At 42.9% G+C, this 17,098-nt stretch overlaps 1 protein-coding gene across 5 annotated transcripts in view; it reads right to left on the minus strand.

Moving 5' to 3' along the window:
* Positions 1-203: 203 nt before the first annotated feature.
* IRF2 (interferon regulatory factor 2) overlaps positions 204-17,098 on the minus strand; it is a 44,190-nt gene continuing 27,295 nt past the window's right edge. For all 5 annotated transcript variants that reach the window (XM_041479744.1, XM_041479749.1, XM_041479746.1 and 2 more), the window contains exons 5-10: positions 16,553-16,729; positions 14,537-14,583; positions 10,955-11,066; positions 7,938-8,102; positions 2,895-2,941; positions 204-1,540 (exon numbers count right to left, since the gene is read on the minus strand). In XM_041479744.1, coding sequence (XP_041335678.1) covers positions 1,229-1,540; positions 2,895-2,941; positions 7,938-8,102; positions 10,955-11,066; positions 14,537-14,583; positions 16,553-16,729 — 860 coding nt within the window. In that variant the 3' untranslated portion in view covers positions 204-1,228. The remainder of the gene's footprint in view (positions 1,541-2,894; positions 2,942-7,937; positions 8,103-10,954; positions 11,067-14,536; positions 14,584-16,552; positions 16,730-17,098) is intronic.

Genomic DNA, 17,098 nt, shown 5'->3' on the forward strand with positions numbered 1-17,098 from the left:
TCACCTTTGAGTTCTAGTTGCTCTTTCCACCTTGAGCTGCCTCAAGCACAGCACTTCCCATCCTGTTGGATGGGTGCTCCAGAAATTGCAAAGGCAGCTTACACTAATTGCTCACTCTGAGAGGTCACATTCACCTATCAAACCCATGCCATCTGGGGCTTCTGAAAGATTAAAAATGAGACAAACAAGAGGATTATTAAAAATTTAACTATATACCATATTTATTATCAATCCACAGGATAATCTGATTGCTACATGAGCTCATAAAAGCTATTTCACCTTTACAAAATTAAAAAAAAATGTGCCACAAGGATGTCATAACTGCTGATAACCAAGGACTGAATCTTAAAATTATAAATTTTGCTGTAGAAAAGATTAAAAAAAATTATATTCACTTTAGAATTTTACTTTGAATAAAATATTCCCCTGTATAAAAAATAAAAAAGCTTGCTCTGGTTAGAATTAGAGTATTTTTCTTCTTTTTTAAATCTGGGAATTTGCATAATATCTCTGTAATAAGTTTCTTTTCTTTTTTCTATTGTACCACGCGGCATTCAAGCATAGCAGATTAGAAACAAACATGATGAAAGCAGTCTCAGAACATATGAAATCCACATGGAAAGTTTTAGTTTCCTTTCCCTTCCTCTATTCTTTAAAGACACTTTAGCAAGAATAGCCTTGGAAAAGAATACAGGTGGAGAGGGACCTTCAATGTGCCATTAAGTAGAGCAAGGTAATAAAAGGCCTTTTGTAAGTGCTTTCTTAATAAGGTGCAGAAGCAGACTGCAACTTTGCTAGTACTGCACTATGTACAATATTCACAATAGATTTTTCTTTATTTAAAAATATTCCAGCTAGTTCACATTTTCTCTCCCATTCTGAGGCTTTCAGTTCCATCACAGCCTTGACAGCAAGAAGCGCAGCAGCACCACTTCCCTTGTGGTCGGTTGGTCCTCTTATGAAACACTGGAACCTGTGAGTGGGCCAAAGTTCTTGGGTTCTTTTCCTATGTAGCAACCTTGGAAATATGGGTTCAGGTATACACACTGACTGCTGGAGTCCTGAGTTAAAAACACTCCGGCACTGGAGTCAGACACTGCAAAGTTTTATATTGCCAAGGCTTTACCTTAGGGTTTGTCTCGTGTGCGTCAAGGGATGAACCTCTCTTAGAGAAACGTAAAATACAAAACCAAACAAAACAAAGCTAAAAAACCACACTGTCAAAGGCTTAGCAGCTCTTGACTCTTGACTGAGTGATGTCTGATGTTTTCTTGATGACGCTGGCCCGTGTCTCACGGTCTGGCTGGCTGCTGCTCGTGGAGGCTGTGGACACTACTTGTGGCAGAGGGATGTCTGGGAAAGGAGGCCAGGAGCTGTTGTAAGGCAGTGGGCAGCTTTCTTCTTTGACGGTGACTTGGAGGTCAGGCTTGTTGGCTACAAAAGTTGCCATGCTGGGAAGCATATGAGAAGTGTTCCTCATTCCTAGATTGCTGAGATACTGTTTGCCTTCAATGTTTTTTTTCTGCCAATGAAGCCGTCCCTAGAAATGGGGGAAGAAAGAAAGAAAGGAAGACTGTGTAAGTGAACACAACTTCGTGAAGTACTCCAAGTAACAAGATGAAGATAGAAATGTCCACATATTGCACAGGAATTATCCTGCCTCTAGGAGCCTGAGCCTCTAGCCACTGGCTTAGGATGTCTCTCAGCCATTTCTCCTTTTCTGAAGCCATGTGCTTAAATTTTTATTGGCTCTCCAGCACTCAAGAGGCATTATCTGCTCTTCTGAATGGAAAATAAAGACCTTATTCCCAGGATGCCAGAGACAAAAATGGATACAGGCATTTAGAACTCCAAATGGTCGTGTCTCCTCTGTTACCAGAGAGAGCATCTTCCTGCCAAGAGGCAGGCACAGAGACCCAACACTGCCCAAGCCAGCAGTACAGGTGAGGCTGTTGGGAAACCACCGTCACTTGACAGTGCCTCCCTCATCACAGGGACAAAGTTCATCAAGGGAAGACAAGCATCCACTTGTTTGCCCACCACAGATGCTGCAATGGCATGTTCTGGTGAAGGAGTTCTGTGGAGTCACGACTGGCAGTCTGCATATGGGCACCACCCCAGCCAAGGCACCAGAGACCAGGTGGGTTAGCTGTGTTGTTATACAACTGGTGGTCCTCCAAGGAGGATTCAGAGAGCCTTTGGTGGAGGACACAGCAGGAGAGAGCTTTGCAAAAGGCCTTATGCAAAAATACAGCTGGAGCACAGGGTATCCAAGAGCCCTCAATGAACTTCACTTGGCCTTTAAGTACACATGGAGATCGGTACCTTGATGGCAGCCCCAAAATAAAAGGCAAGCGGTGTTTTTTATACGTGCAGCTTAGGTTATTTTCCCCATGGATTCCTTTTCAGCCAGCAATACCCAAGTGACTGCTCAGGAAAGCTTTCTGCCCCACCTACCTCAAACATTCTAGCTTCATTTCAGTCATAAGTGTAAGCATTTCCTCCAGTTATATGAGTTCAGATGCCATTTAAGGAAAACGAAGTGAGCGAGCTTTCAACTAAGATAAAATACTCACTCTACCCAGCAACGTCAATGCATCTTGTTAACATACTAGCTGGCACTGGTGATGGCACTGCAGAACACCTTATTATGCAAACTAATCTTGTTGTTTGGACAGATGAGAAGAAGTTAATTTGTAGAGATATTAATTCTGTGACAATCATCCAAATGTCTGTATCCCCTGAACCTTCCTGGTCTGCTTTTCTCCCCTAACTATTACCAAAATGAATATTCCACTGGTAGACAGAGTTGCAGTAGAGAAGGGGCAAAAATATCTCAGGGCATGGAGCTTGAGACCTTGGTCCAAACTGCTAAAAATCCAGAAAGCACTTACCTCTGCATTTTCTTCATCGCTTGGAACGCTGTCAGTTGTTTCACTTTCTGTCAAACAAAATAGAACCAAAAATGAAACTCATGATGTTCTAGCTATAGTAACAAATTCCAGCTCAAGAGGCCTGATGTATGTCCAACAAGTGGAAACAAACAGAGTCAAGTCAAACAACCAGAAAACAATGGAGAAGCATGGAGACCCTGCCACATCAGGGCTAGAGAGCACAGCTGCCTTGAACATCTGGGGTAAATTCACATGGTTATCACAGTTAACATGTCTACATTATGGAAAAGACAGCAATAGAGAACGAATAAGTAGATTTGTGCTTTCTGGGAAGAATCCCAGCAAGCAGGGGATGCCCCCTCTCCCTTGCTCCTCCACAGCCACTTCAGGCCCTGCAACAGACAAAGTTCTGTCCAAATCTTTATCTCCTGGCAAAATCAGTAACAACTCCATCCTAGAGGAGATAAATGTGGTTTTGTTTCATGAACTGTTATCTCAGTCTGCTACCTCAAGGGCTTGTTGTCGCTTCTGGGGCTTTATTACTGTTGATATATTCTGGTACAGTTGGTATGGTTTTGCTTTTGCCACCACTCCCTAGCCTGTTTCTCAGCCCTTCACCCCTCACTTGACAAGTGGCAATACCACAGTCTCCTCCAGCCCCAGCACCTCTCCCCACTGCACATGGCCTCCCTCACCCTCATCACTTGATCCAAAGCACAAATACAGGGGCACAGTTCCAGTGGAACAGCCACCCCCCTGCAGCTGCAGCCCCCCCTTGCAGAAGAGCCTGAAATCCAGGAATTTTTACTGTATTTTCAAGCCTACATGTGCCTGAAGACACATCTCCTACTGTCTGAGGGTCAGGCTCCTGGCCCATGAGTGGTTGTGCCTCAGACACCTCTGAGACAGGGCAGAAACCCCTCTTTTCAGTCTGCAGTGATGGCTGCTGCCTTCAGCACAGCCACTGGGTCCCCAGACAGTGGATGCAGTGGAGGCCTGGACTGCAGGTTTCTTTCAGCTTTTGGGGTTTTGAACCACTGTGTCCTGTTTCCTGGGAGGATAATCCTAGGCATCTATCAGGATACCAACACTCCAACCCCCACAGCAGGGCTGCACAGACAGAGCTTATCCACAAGGAACATAGAAATCACACAATTCAGGGAATGATGTGATGAATTATTATAGCAGACAAGAGAGCTCTGAAGCCCCAGTTTTCACTCTCAGCTCTGTGTTATGCATTTTAGTCCATGCAAACTGCTTTGCACAGCCCCTGCAACTCTGCCTTCCCAGAGACCGGTCTCATGCTCTGCACTGGACATAACATAAGCGCATGGATCACGCCTTGTGGATCGTGCCCCTGCACATCTTCAGAGAGACTGGCAGTACCTTGCCATCCTCTCAAGGCTTCACTAGGCATTAGGTTTAGGCAGAAGACTGTAAACCAATGGGCTGAACCACTGTTTCAGCCTCCAGGATCTAAACTGTACCCAAAGTCCTTTTACTCCAGACTGCTGCTGCCAAAGCCAGCACCTCTCCTGTGCCAGAGTCTCCACCACAGTGTGCAGTAAGCAGAGGAACAATCCAAAACATTAAATCTAACTGCAATGCCCTGTGAAGCTAATGCACTGCAGGCCTTCTCCTTCACTGACCCAGGCAGAGAAAGATGTGCCAATGTGACTAAGCTGGCTAATTAAGCCTTACTGGGGGGAGGAGAGGAAAAATTAATTCACACAAAGGAGAAACAGCCCTGAAGACAGAATCAATTGAAGGAATCCACACAGAGACAAGTAACAGATATTCTTTGACATGAAGAAGCATGTCACAACAAAAACAGAGTGATGCAGCTGAAAAGGAATCCATCCTTGGTGTTTATACATAACAAAATGCTGAGTAAGAGATAGCACTATAGTTAGCAAAGCCAGGGAGGCTGGCCACACAGGCATGGAAAGTTAGAGGTTATTTCTATCAAGAAGGGTATTTGAATCAGTGTCAAACACAACATGCGATTGACAACAGCCTTGGTAATAAAAACCAAAAGGATTTCATAGACATCAGCAGATATATGAAAAACCTCACGTGGGCGACTCACGTCATTTGCCTGAGTAACCTCAGAAAGGAACCAGAGGTGTTTTGAAATAAACCAGATTTATGTAGGACAGCTGACATATCTGGCTACTTTTTTTGGTTGTTGTTTTAGAAGAGCTCAACTAACTGTTCCTGCACAGCTGTTATGGTCATCCTCTTTCCTGCCATTCAGCCAGTAGCACCTGACAGAGCAAACCCACAAGCACAGGGCCAAAGTTCCTGTGGTTCTATACAGGTCTGTGTGGAGCAAGGCAAAGCAGAAATAGTCACAAGAATGTTCTAGAAATTTCAGGGTTCTAACAAACAGACTTCTGTCCTCACTCCAGCTTCAAGAGCAAATATATCCTTAAAAAAAACAAAGTGGTTCATGGAACAATTCAGGTTGGAAGGGGCCTCAGGAAGTCTACAGCCCAAGCTCTTGCTCAAAGCAGGGCCAGCTACAGGACTAGATTAGGTTGCTTGGGGTCTCCTTCCCTGCATGTGAGGATGGAGGCAGCACAATCTTTTTGGGTATCCTGCTCCACTGCCTGACTGTCCTCATAGTGAAACAGGTGATACTTTTTCTTATATCCAGCTGGACTGTATTTTTTGGCTTCAATTTAGCCTGCTGTTTCTCATCCTCCTACCATGCACTGCTGTGAAGAGCCTGGCTCTGCCTTCTCGGGAACATCCCTGTGGTAGAGGCAGCTGCTATGAAGTCCTCAAAACCATCTCTTCTCCAGGCTGAACAAGTCCCAGTCCCTCTATCTTCTCACAGAGTGAAAGGCCATGCCCTGTGTAGCTCTTCTCTGCACTTTCCCCAGTTTGTAAGTTTCTTGGACTGGGGAGCTCAAGACTGGATGCAGTACTTTTACAGTAGCACAACTAGCATGGAGTAGAGGGGGATAATCACTTCCCTAGATCTACTGGCCATGCTCCTGAAAACTGGTGGCCTTCTCTGTGGCTGAGGTGCTCTGGTGTCTCGCACTCAGCTCACTGCCTACCCAGCTTTCTGCAGAGCTACTCTCCATACCATTGGCCCCCGCTGCTATTGCTGTAAAGATCTCTTCCTTCCAACGTACAGGACTTCACATGTGCCCTTGCTAAATTTCATAAGGTTTCTGCTGACCCATTCCTGCAATTTCTCCAGGACTCTCTGGATGATGGCTCTGCCCTCAGACATATTGACTGGTGTGCCCTATTTGATGTCACCTGTGAAGCTCACAAACATGTCTCCAACATACCTTCTGCTCATCGATATATTAAATAAGACTTTTCCCAGGACAGACTCTTGCAGTACTTCACTTCTTACTGGCCTCTAGCTACAGTAGCGAGGATCATCAAGAGCTGCCTTGAGATGTGTGCAAAAGCATGCCAGTGGCATGAAACTCTTATCTGAGTTTTGGGCTAGCAGGTCCAGGTATAAGTTAAGACAACTGAAGGCCACCAAGGTACTAAGACAGCATAAGGGGATAGCAGAAGTACTTCAATAATTTTCCTTATGCAGGCTGGTTGCAATGCCTTAGGGCAGGTAGGTCATGATTTGCTCATGTCAAGGTGGTCACCAGACCACCCTTCTCTATCATTCCAGTCCAAGAAACCACCACAACTTCCAAACCAAGACAGTGACTTCTGTTTGCATTTCAAGAATTTACATCCTATAGTTGAAGATAAATGATTGCATCATTGTCACGTTTACATAGATGGAAAAGTTTTCCAAGACACATTTGTAAAGAGGAAAGATGTTTCAAAGGCCCTTGTCTCCCTTCTGCTAATAGATTTTATACTCTCCTATCTCCCTGCCTTATGCTTTGCAAAGGTCTTCTAAATGCTTTGGTCATTGCAGACTAAACACATTGGGAAGCATAATCATTTATCAACATGTGTGAGACTAACAGTGGAGATAATCCAAAGGAACATCACACTATTCACTTGGGCCCAAAGATAAAAATTACTAAATACATACTTTATAAAAATGTGTCTGGAAGAAATTTCAGCCTAATAAGTCAAGGCAAAACCATGTGTAAAATAATAAAATGCATGGAGAACTATTTATACTTAAATTCACCTTAAAAGGTGACATTTGTGTTTCTACACAGTCTCCTAAGGCTTGCAAATTAGCACCATGTTAAAACAGAAAGGACAGACTGGATCTGAAACTTTTTCTACTTTCAAATGTGTGCTTTGTCCCGCTTCCTATGAAATAAGACATATGATTGTGGGAACTCTATATAGCATGTCCACACGTACATTTCTGTCTGTTCACCCGTAGAAACTTCTGAACACACTGTTAGACTTGGATAAGGGATAAAAGAGTGCCAAAGACTTCCTAACAGTTATACGAAAATAAGGGGCCAGATGAAAAGGGAAACCATAACCACCCTGACAGGGAGTAGGGGGAAGCCTGTTATCTCATCCTCTTTTTAGGTATCACAGAATCCAGATGGCAGGCAGACGTTGGAAGCCAGATGTCCACAGCTCTGCTGTTTGAAAGATCACTTGTTATCAGTCACTACATGGTTCTTCTAGTCTGCAGCAAGACAGATCCACTCCCCACAGGCCCTCAGCTCCATATCTGCATATTTACCATTAGTGCAGCCCTTAGCACTGCACACTGTGCTAGACACTGAGTAAACATAGATCAAAAAAGACCTTTGATCTTTAGTAAGGCAGGAGGCATGTCATTTGTACCACTGAAAATCCCCCTTTAAGAGATCTCTGCATTATACCTAAAAAGTTCTTTTTCCACTACTCACAAGATAAAACCTGCAGCTAACATTTCCAAACTCAGATCGGTCAAGTTGTTTCCCAAGGAAATGAGCAGAGGACTGCGCATTTTTGAGTTACATTAACAATTCAGAAGGCAGATGGGTACGCATTTCTGAATCTCTGTTAGCTAGCCTGGAAGAGCCCTCTTTCCCCCAGCGTCTTCCCAACATTTCCAGAAAAAGAAGTGTAAAGAAACACAAAGTTGCTTACCTGCATAGGATGAGACAGGGGAGATCTGTAGAGGGTACAGCTGGCTCATGCTGAGGGGCTGTTCATCACTTTCTGTTGTCACCTCTACCACCTGACAAACATCAGGAGGGTTGGCAACTATCACCTGCTCCTCACTGCTGCCATCAAGGTGTGGCTGTCCTACAACTTGGGATTAGAAACAAAAAAATTGATTATTGATAACATCTCAACCCTGTTGAACCCCTAAGAGCCTGCTTGGTATCTGAGTCTTCAATAGACTCAGCACTTTTTTCCATGCCCACCACCTGCTTTCAGGGGATATAAGTTTCAGTGAGAGTTCTAAAGGAAATCTGTGATCCTCAACAAGCAAGCTGTAAACCACCCCATGGTCTCTGAATGCTATAATGTAAACTATACAACAGAAGACCAGAACCAGCATGCAAAAACCTGGCCATGGGGTCAAGCAAAACACTGTGGGACTCTGATGTACATATGATATGAATCTAAGAAAAATTTCTGCTTCAGTTAGATGGTTATTGTCACTGACCCTCGCAATGCCATCGATGGTATGCAGAAAATAAATTTGTACCTGCAATCCCCATGGTCTGTGACAGAAAGCTACAGTTTGGTTAGTTATTAACAGAGGGGTTTCCTATTCCCCCAGGCACATGACATTTAATACCAAAAGAGCACATGAAATTTAATATCAGAGGAGTGTTACTTATTTCTATAAAGTGAAGAAACCATGGATGCTTTCCAAATGTCCTGAAATGCTTTGCAGATATTAGTTGTTCTACACTACAACCTTTTGAAAAAGGTTGAAAAACCAAGGTACCAAGAAGTTACTGAGCAAAGCAAAAGTATGGTAAAAGCCAGAATCTCACTCATCTGAGGCTGCTTGACAGAATTTCCTCTGTCTTGTACAACTCCTCCTTTAATCCCAGCTGTATGAACACATGACAAATGCATTAATCCAGCACAGAACTGAAAGCCAATGAGTTAGATCAGAAGAATGCACAGGGATGGAGCCATCTCAGAGGATGGATAACCAGAAACCACGGTTACCCAAGAGAAAGACTAAAGATATTTTTTCACTGAACATAAAGCTTCACAAGGAACAAAAGGCTAAATTCTGTACAAACACAATGCTGCGTTGTTCTAACAGTCCATTTTTTTCTTGACCCATGAGGGGAAAACATGTAGGCAATGAAATACAACAGATCTTGCAATTTTCCAGTAAAGTAACCTGAATATACTAATTATTAAATTTGAAAAAGTCAAAAGATAGCATCTATTCCTGCATGAACTAAGATAAACATGAATGCACATGTCTGTACACACAATCCACTCCTGCATTCTATCTTTACACAGAGCTTTTTGAAAAAGAAAAGTGGCAAGTATTTTTCCCAGGGAAAAGCTGCATTTTATTTTGCTTCATGAAGTGCCAGGTAACCACTGGAAAATCTTCAAAACTTAGATGTGTATTTTAAGAAACAATGCCAGCATAAAGAAAATTACATACATACCAGATAGACTTTCTTAAAGTTGATCACTACAATTACTACAATTATGTTTCAGATATTTTGTTTCCCCTTTATTTCCCCTTTCCTGGTTCTGAAACAACCAGCTTTTATTGAGTGTGGTGAGAGTGGCGCAAGAGCACACACAGTTAATTTTTTATCTGGGAGAGACGAATATTGCGCAACCCACTCAGGGAATGAGCAGGCCATCTGCACTGTTTTATCTCTTTCCTCAATACCTGACAAATTCTTACCCACCCTGAGAGATAAAATGCACAGCAAAAACTACTGCTCACTTGAGCAATATGCCACAGTTTCCAGTGAGCTGCATGTATGTCAGGAACTCTGCAGGTGCTGTTTGTCTTTCATCTCCTCCAGCTGATTTCCTGTCTTTCTGCAGAACAATTCTATTTTACCTTTTCCTCCCTGTTTACATTAAAATTCTTCCTGCAATCCTAAGTAACAGCTTCTTTCTCCAGTCTGGATAAGCAGCACACCTCACATCTCAATAATTAAACAACACTGGATGACAGTTTCCTACCTACTGATCCTCAGTCAGTGAACAGGAAGCAATAATAGCACTATGGTGCTACTCCTTCAAGCTTTAACAGTAGGAGCATGTTCTAATACTCTTACAAAGAAACAGCTGATTAAATGAACTGCCATAAAGAGAGCAAAACTACTCATAAACTCCTCAGCCACACAAGTACTTCAGGGGAATGACTATGCAAAGCCCTGTGACCTAAGAAATGGGGATCAAAAATAGTCACTGCACATGATTTCTGCCATCTCTCCAAGCAGAATATTAACATATTTGTCATATTTAAAAGTGGAATTCTAGACAAAATGGTATGTGGGTCATATTACTAGGAGCTCTTGCTGCAATGACAACCTTAGCCAAAAAGGAGCTGTCAAAAACCCAGTCCAATTCTACTGAGGACCAATTATTCACATGCTGAGATGACAGCTAATTTCTAATGTACTGGTTTCTAATGCAGTCTTTGATGATCCTTTTTGTTAGCTCAGTGATGTTAAAAAGTGCCTCTGCTACTGAGGTGTCAGTGAAAAGAACCAAGTTTCTACAGTTTGCCTGCTGGTTTGAACTCCCAAATAAAATGGTATTCTATACAAACCTCTGCTTTAAGCAATAGCAAACTGCCATCTGACTGCAGTTTAACTCCCATGTGACATTGGTTACAGTCTCTTCAAGGCTGAGGACTATCCTGTGGAATAAATCCCCACCATGAGAAGCCAGCTAAGAGTGCCTGTAAGTGCTTTACTCTCAAGGGAGCCACCCCAGTGGCACAGTACTGCTCACTGTCTCTGCAAGGTGGTGGGGCTGGCCTGCATCCACAATCTTTCATGGCCTAGGCTACTGAGAAATGGGGCTACCTGACTGCAAATATGGCATTCCCTGAAGTGCAAAGTGCTGATGGAAAGATAAGTCTGGCAGACCAGAAGGGTTTTAGAAGTCACCTGTGTACTTAGTATGTAAAAAAAAAGTATAGGAGTACTTACCTACAAAGTTCACTGTACTGTCAACTTCATTTTTTATACTGGAGGACAGGAAATAGTCAGAAGTGACAGCATTTAGCCCATTCATCCCAAAAGATGATTCGACTGGCTCTTGCTAAAATGAAAACAGTACAGTTGGGTCAGGATTACTTTATTTTAGGAGATAGTTCATCTCTCTGTTCTGAGGTGGTAATAAATCCCATCACTTCTGCCTGCCATATACCCCCTGCTCTCTGCAAGACAATGTCTTAGAACAAATATCTCTCTGAGGAGAAGCCCAAGCCTAATTAATTTCCAAATCTTGTGCTTTGAAAGGAAAACTATTTTTAATTTTCAAATTTAGAGTAAGCCTTCAGAGAGCAAAGAAGCAGTAAGCTATTTACTACAAAAGATTAACATTTGAAACAAACAAGGAAGAAACATTGCTTTAAAACAGTACTCTATTTAGTATTCATCCTCAGTCCCTTCCAAATATGCTCTATCTCTGCACTCTCTAAAAGGAAGTCTTAGTTTCTGTACAGCAATTACTAAATTCTAGCCTTAATTTTTCTCTACAGCAAGCCTGAAAGCAAACCAAAGTGTTTACACTAAATACAGCCTTTTAGATCACATTATAAACATTACCACAGGGCAACAGCATTTGGAAAACACCACCTGTTCTACACAGACTGAGCTTTCCACAAGATGCCTCTCTGTAAGCTTCATATACTCGAGTGGGAATCTAAAAAAAATCCCTTCAGAGTAGACACCAAAAAATTAATTCCATTAACTCAGGATTTCTTTAAAAGGATTGTTCTACACATGCAACTTCCTCCCAGTTTAGTTTTTCCAGCCCTGTTTATTGGTTGCAATGTCTAAAGTCTTTTGTTCCTATTCTACCAGCCCTGCAAGGCTGCAATCTGTCCCCTGCTTGCTGAGCCAGAGACGCCCACAGAGAGGTGCAGAGCTGTCCACACCATGCTCATTTTCACTGCTCTAAAGCATCTCATCAAAGGCAGGCAAAGGTAAGCCTCAGGACCTGCAGTGCCAGCCCATCCCAGTACTGTTGAACTGTTATCTTTGGGACAAAATACTGGGGGCACTGTGATAGGTTTTTTTCTGGATGTCACATGCTGTGATTGTGATCTACTCAAAAAGAATTGTCACTTCAACACAAGCACCTCCCCAGACACTAAAGCAAGGCAAACAAGCATCCTGTCGCAACATTCCTGGCACATCAGAAGGATGGAGAGTTAAGTGTTAATGGCAACCAGGTCTTTGATGAGATGCACCAGTTATGCTGGCCCCATAGGCCAAAGACTTGGAGAGCTTGAAAAGATAAAATTAGCCGCTATTGATCCACTGAGGGTCACAACTGCAGAGATAGGTTGGAACTGCACACTGGAGCCCTGAGTATCTGGTGCTGTTTGCTTTAATTCACAGCAAACACAGCAGCCCCCATGGAAACACTGTGCATGCAGCACTTGCTCGACTTTACTGAGGCTTGATTACAGAGAAGTTTATTTAGTAGCCCATTTCAAGCTTCAGAAACAAATATGCATCTTAGAACTCAGGTGATGATGCCAGATCCACAAAGAGACTTGGATACTGGCACAGTTGGTGTTAAATCGCTTAAATTGTCAGTGTTCAGATGTCTAGCCTAAGCTAAATGCATGGAGAAAGCTGTCACTAGGATTTTAAAAATAACTCTCAATGTGGAACTGCATGGTCTAAAGGATACATCTAGGATAAGGTAGAAATTAAGCCTCAGTTCAGTCCTTTGTTTCAAAAGAGAGTGGTTTTATCTAGACTGCTCTGACATTTCCGTTTCCTTCCCATTATTGAGAATTCCTTTTTAAAGAATTTAATGAATTGTAATGACAGACTCTGTTTGCCCAAAAGCCCAGTGATAAGAGACCTACCTGTGGGGTGGGAGACTTCCTTGCCCTTTTGCTAAGGTGGAGCAGGGATTTGGTAAGGTCCAAGACTCTCACGTGCACAGGGACAAACAGTGACTGCCCTGAGCACCATGCTCAAGCTCAGCCCACCAGCAATTGCTGTGGGTGCCCACAGGGTCCAGCAGTGCCAACAATGGGAAGCTCACTGCAAGGCTCTTGCTGTGCTGAAGTCCCTTTGCAGATCTGCTCAGATTCTCAGCTTCTCCCCCTGCTGCTATCACCCCACTGCAGTTACCAGGCAAATCGTGAAGTAACCTCCCACTGGGCTCCACTATAAGACATTTTTCAGGGTAATTGTAAGGCATTCAATTCAAAATATGCAACTTGGATCTCAGGAATTCTCATCACCAAGCAAAGCAATTATAAGAAGCTTTCATGCCCAGAAATGTGCATTTGCTTTAATTCACCTACTACCCTTCTTCATTACTACAGCCTTCAACATTCAACAGTCAGCCTAAGAGTACAGGAAGAGCACCTCTTCAAATCCAGGCTAGCCACTGCACACATCTGTCAGATGGGGGAACAGACAAGAATACTACCTGGCCCCAGCTCAGAGCCACAAGAACTAACAGCAGGTATCACTGGTAGTAGGTGTATGTGCTGGCACACTGCTCTGCTCTGACCAAAGCAGTTTTACTGGCTCCCTCTGAACATCAGCTACCATCAGAGTCACTTGCTAACAAGCACACGTGGCTGTATGAGCCACACAGGATAGTTACCAAGTGGTTCTTTTAAGACAATTTAAAAGTCATAGCATTCTGATGTGTAACTGCACAAGTCACAAGTGCTGCAGCAGCACCCGCTTTCCAAACCATTCCAATTTTTCCCACATTTCTGGGTTCACCTGGCCCAGGGAATCTCCTGGCCAGAGGCTGCAGAGCCTGAGCCCAGGCACGGGTGGCACAGTCCTTCACAGGTGAGCAGCAGGGGACCAAGCTGCCTTTGCATTGTAGACACAGCTGCTACACACAGCCCAGGGACATCAATTTTACTGAAAGCTGAGAGTCTGAAATCTCTGAGATTTGCTTTTTTGTTAAAAAAATTGAAGGTGGACTAACTCCTGCAGGTGTGTAATACTGACCGCCTTGCAGAGGCCCTTGGCAGAGGTGTGACAGCTAAGGAAACACCATGCCTCGCAGGGACAGCAGACATCAGTCTGGGCCCATGCTCTGAACGAGCACAAATCTCAGGTTGCAACTGAAGAGCTTTACAGCTGAGGCCTTCTGACTGACAAAACATGAGAACAAGGTGCAGCTCTGACTCCTGCCTAAATGAAAATGAATTTCCAGTGCTTTACACACAGAAATTAATTGCTCCAAAAGGTAACTCTATTGTTCAGAAGCATTCCTTCCCTAATTACTGTATTTCTCCTTACAGAGACAAACAAATGGCTAATGTATTGCTGAGACTGCCAGTTTTCCAACCTCCAGGCATTGTAACACAAGGGCTGTGTCCATTGATGACGTAAGTCAGGGCTTTAACAGCCTTTTCAAAAAAAACAACCCCGAACATCCCGGGTAACTGTAGTTACTTAACCAAACCACAAGCATTTGCAAGTACCACCACAATATACTGTTGGGGCTGTTAAAAAATATTTGCAACAGATTGTATTCACAAGCTCTTGCACCATTAAACAGACACTTCTTACCTTAATTTGTTTGAATTTGTCATCCTTCTCAGATTTTGTCTTTTTTCCTGCAACAACAGAAGGAAGATTTCATAAAGCCCTGTGTGCCATGAGCTATCCATCACACTTTCTATATTCACCAACAAATAGCCCCAAAATGAGCCTCAAAATGGCAGGACTTTTCAGTTAAGGGAGAACACATTTTGCTTAATTTTACCCTTCCCTTAAGGCCTGGGCAGCAAAAAATTCACCTTGAATGCTCTGGCTTTGTGTTTCTTTTTTAAAAGGCTACAAAAGAGAACCACTTTGGGACCAAGGAAAGCAACCACAGTCAAAAAATCAAAGTGAAAATATGGAAGAATGACAAATTAAAAAACAAGACCTGTTAAAAAAAAGAAAGGGGGAGAAAAATATTCCTAAAGGGAAGAAAAATCAAAATATATTCCTCATCACATTTCTGATGCTTTCTCTGTAGCTACAGGAAAAGGGAGATTGTTAATTGATTTAATGTGAAAAGAGATCACAATAAACTTCAACCGGTATTTTTTGTAAATAGTTGCAACCTGGTAGGGAAATACATATTATAATTCATGCAAAAGTGGTTTATGCAATCATGATTGGCTTGGGAATCCCAAAGTGTGACCCTCACAAAATGTCATGCACCTTGGCAGACCCCAATGCTGCTGCCCCTGCTCTGACCTGATGTAGAAGCTCAGACTTGCTGGTGCAAGCTCAGCTCTGCCCCAGTGTCAACACAGACGTGTCCCAGGAGCTTTTCCCATCTCTACTACATGATACCACAGAAAATTAGAAATGTTTGCAACCAGATTATTTTGCTCCCACATATGTTTAGCCACATGACACAAAAAAAGGGCATGTGAAAATATATATGAGGCCCAAACTATGTGTTTTACAGGGTTTTACGGTAACTGGACTTTCTGCAGAATCTTCTCCTGCTACAGCCCCTGTTCCCAGACTCTCAGCTTCAAAGATGAACTTTTGTTGCTCCTACACGAATCTACTGCCAAGGGGCATGTTATGGTCCAGGGGAATGTGTCTAAACATACAGAATACACTATTGACAAGAGACTGGAAAGAGTTTCAAATTAAGTGTTCTACCTTTTGCACATTGATCTTCCTTTCACAGTATGATTCTGCCCCAAAAATGCCATGGTTCATCATTTCCAGTCACACTGACCTTAAACTGAAAATCTGCCTTTTGCTTCTCAATCTAAGAAAGCAGCAAACTGTAGCTACAGGTGAATTGAATTGGATTTTATTGGAACACTGTGTTTTTGGTTTGCAGGTTATCTTTTAATCCAAAATTCTAGACAACACAGGATACCAGAGGACTAAGGAAACCATTGTTCTGCTGCATAAACCAGTAAGGAAGCCATATGAAAGTTAATGAGCCCCAAATAAGGCAATGTTTCTACTTTGAAAGAAACCAAATACTCATGAGATTGACTTGGTAGTTTCTGGCAGGCAGGAGAATTAATTCCTAAATTTAGGGATTCTGATGCTTTCCCATTTCACCGTTATTGTGCTCTGTGGGTTGGTTTTTCATGCTCTTTGTAACTAACAATGTGGTTTCGTGGCTTAGTGTTCTGAGTGAGTGTACTGCTCTCACTCAGCTCAAGACAGAGCCAGTTTAATTGTAGCCTTGCTTGAAAAAATATACCAAAATGTCTACCACCATATTCTGAATGACCCCTACTGAGTTAAATGTGTTGAGCTGTAATACCGCCTAATCATATTCCTTGACTGAAGGAGACCCGGGACTAGAATCTGAACACAACTCCATCAGCTTTAACAGACAAATATCAACAGCTTGGGGGTATCACATCTCATTGATCCTCTCTTCTGAATGCAGCCCATTTTTCATTCAGCTGTTCCTAAATTCCAGTCATTTCCCAGCCAGGGCACCATGGGCAGCTTGCATTGGTGGCTTGTTGCATACTGAGCTACCTGCAGTAGGTATTTTTCTCAACACAATGCCCTCAACAGCATTTCATGTTGACAAGCTCTCCCCTCTACCTTTTTTGGAAGGTCTTTCAGATAAGGGCAGCATCCGGTACACCCTGAAGGCATTGTTTCCTTTCTTTATACTTTTGTCCTTCACTTCTTCTATGTCAGGCAGGGAGTTCATAGCACAACGGAAGTTTGCCTTCCATGTCTTTGGATCAGGTTTATCTACTCCTGACTGGTATTTTCCTGAGCAAGAAAAGAAAAGTTAGGCACATATGACATGTGATTGAAGATTCAAGGCAAATTAATAACAGCGTAGGTTAGCTTCAAGGTATCAGCCTTTGGTTCCCATGACAAATGTTCTAACAATAGCTGAGGTTGCAAGAGAGTGCTGTGATCTCATTCTCAGGCACATTTCTAGAACAGATGATGAATGGTTTGTGCTCAAGAAGACCCAGGGCACTGCAGATCTGATGTGACTCCATAACAACATGGAAAAGCTTGCACAGTATTTACCTTTATTATGTCTGGCTCAAATCCATAGAAAGGCATAAAAAGCCTAAGGGTCTATGTCTACAAAGTGCTGAGTGTGTTCTACTCCTGACAGTTTTGAAC

The sequence above is a fragment of the Pyrgilauda ruficollis genome, unplaced genomic scaffold, assembly GCF_017590135.1.
Source record: "Pyrgilauda ruficollis isolate IOZ18807 unplaced genomic scaffold, ASM1759013v1 scaffold5, whole genome shotgun sequence".
Classification (NCBI taxonomy): Eukaryota; Metazoa; Chordata; class Aves; order Passeriformes; family Passeridae; genus Pyrgilauda; species Pyrgilauda ruficollis.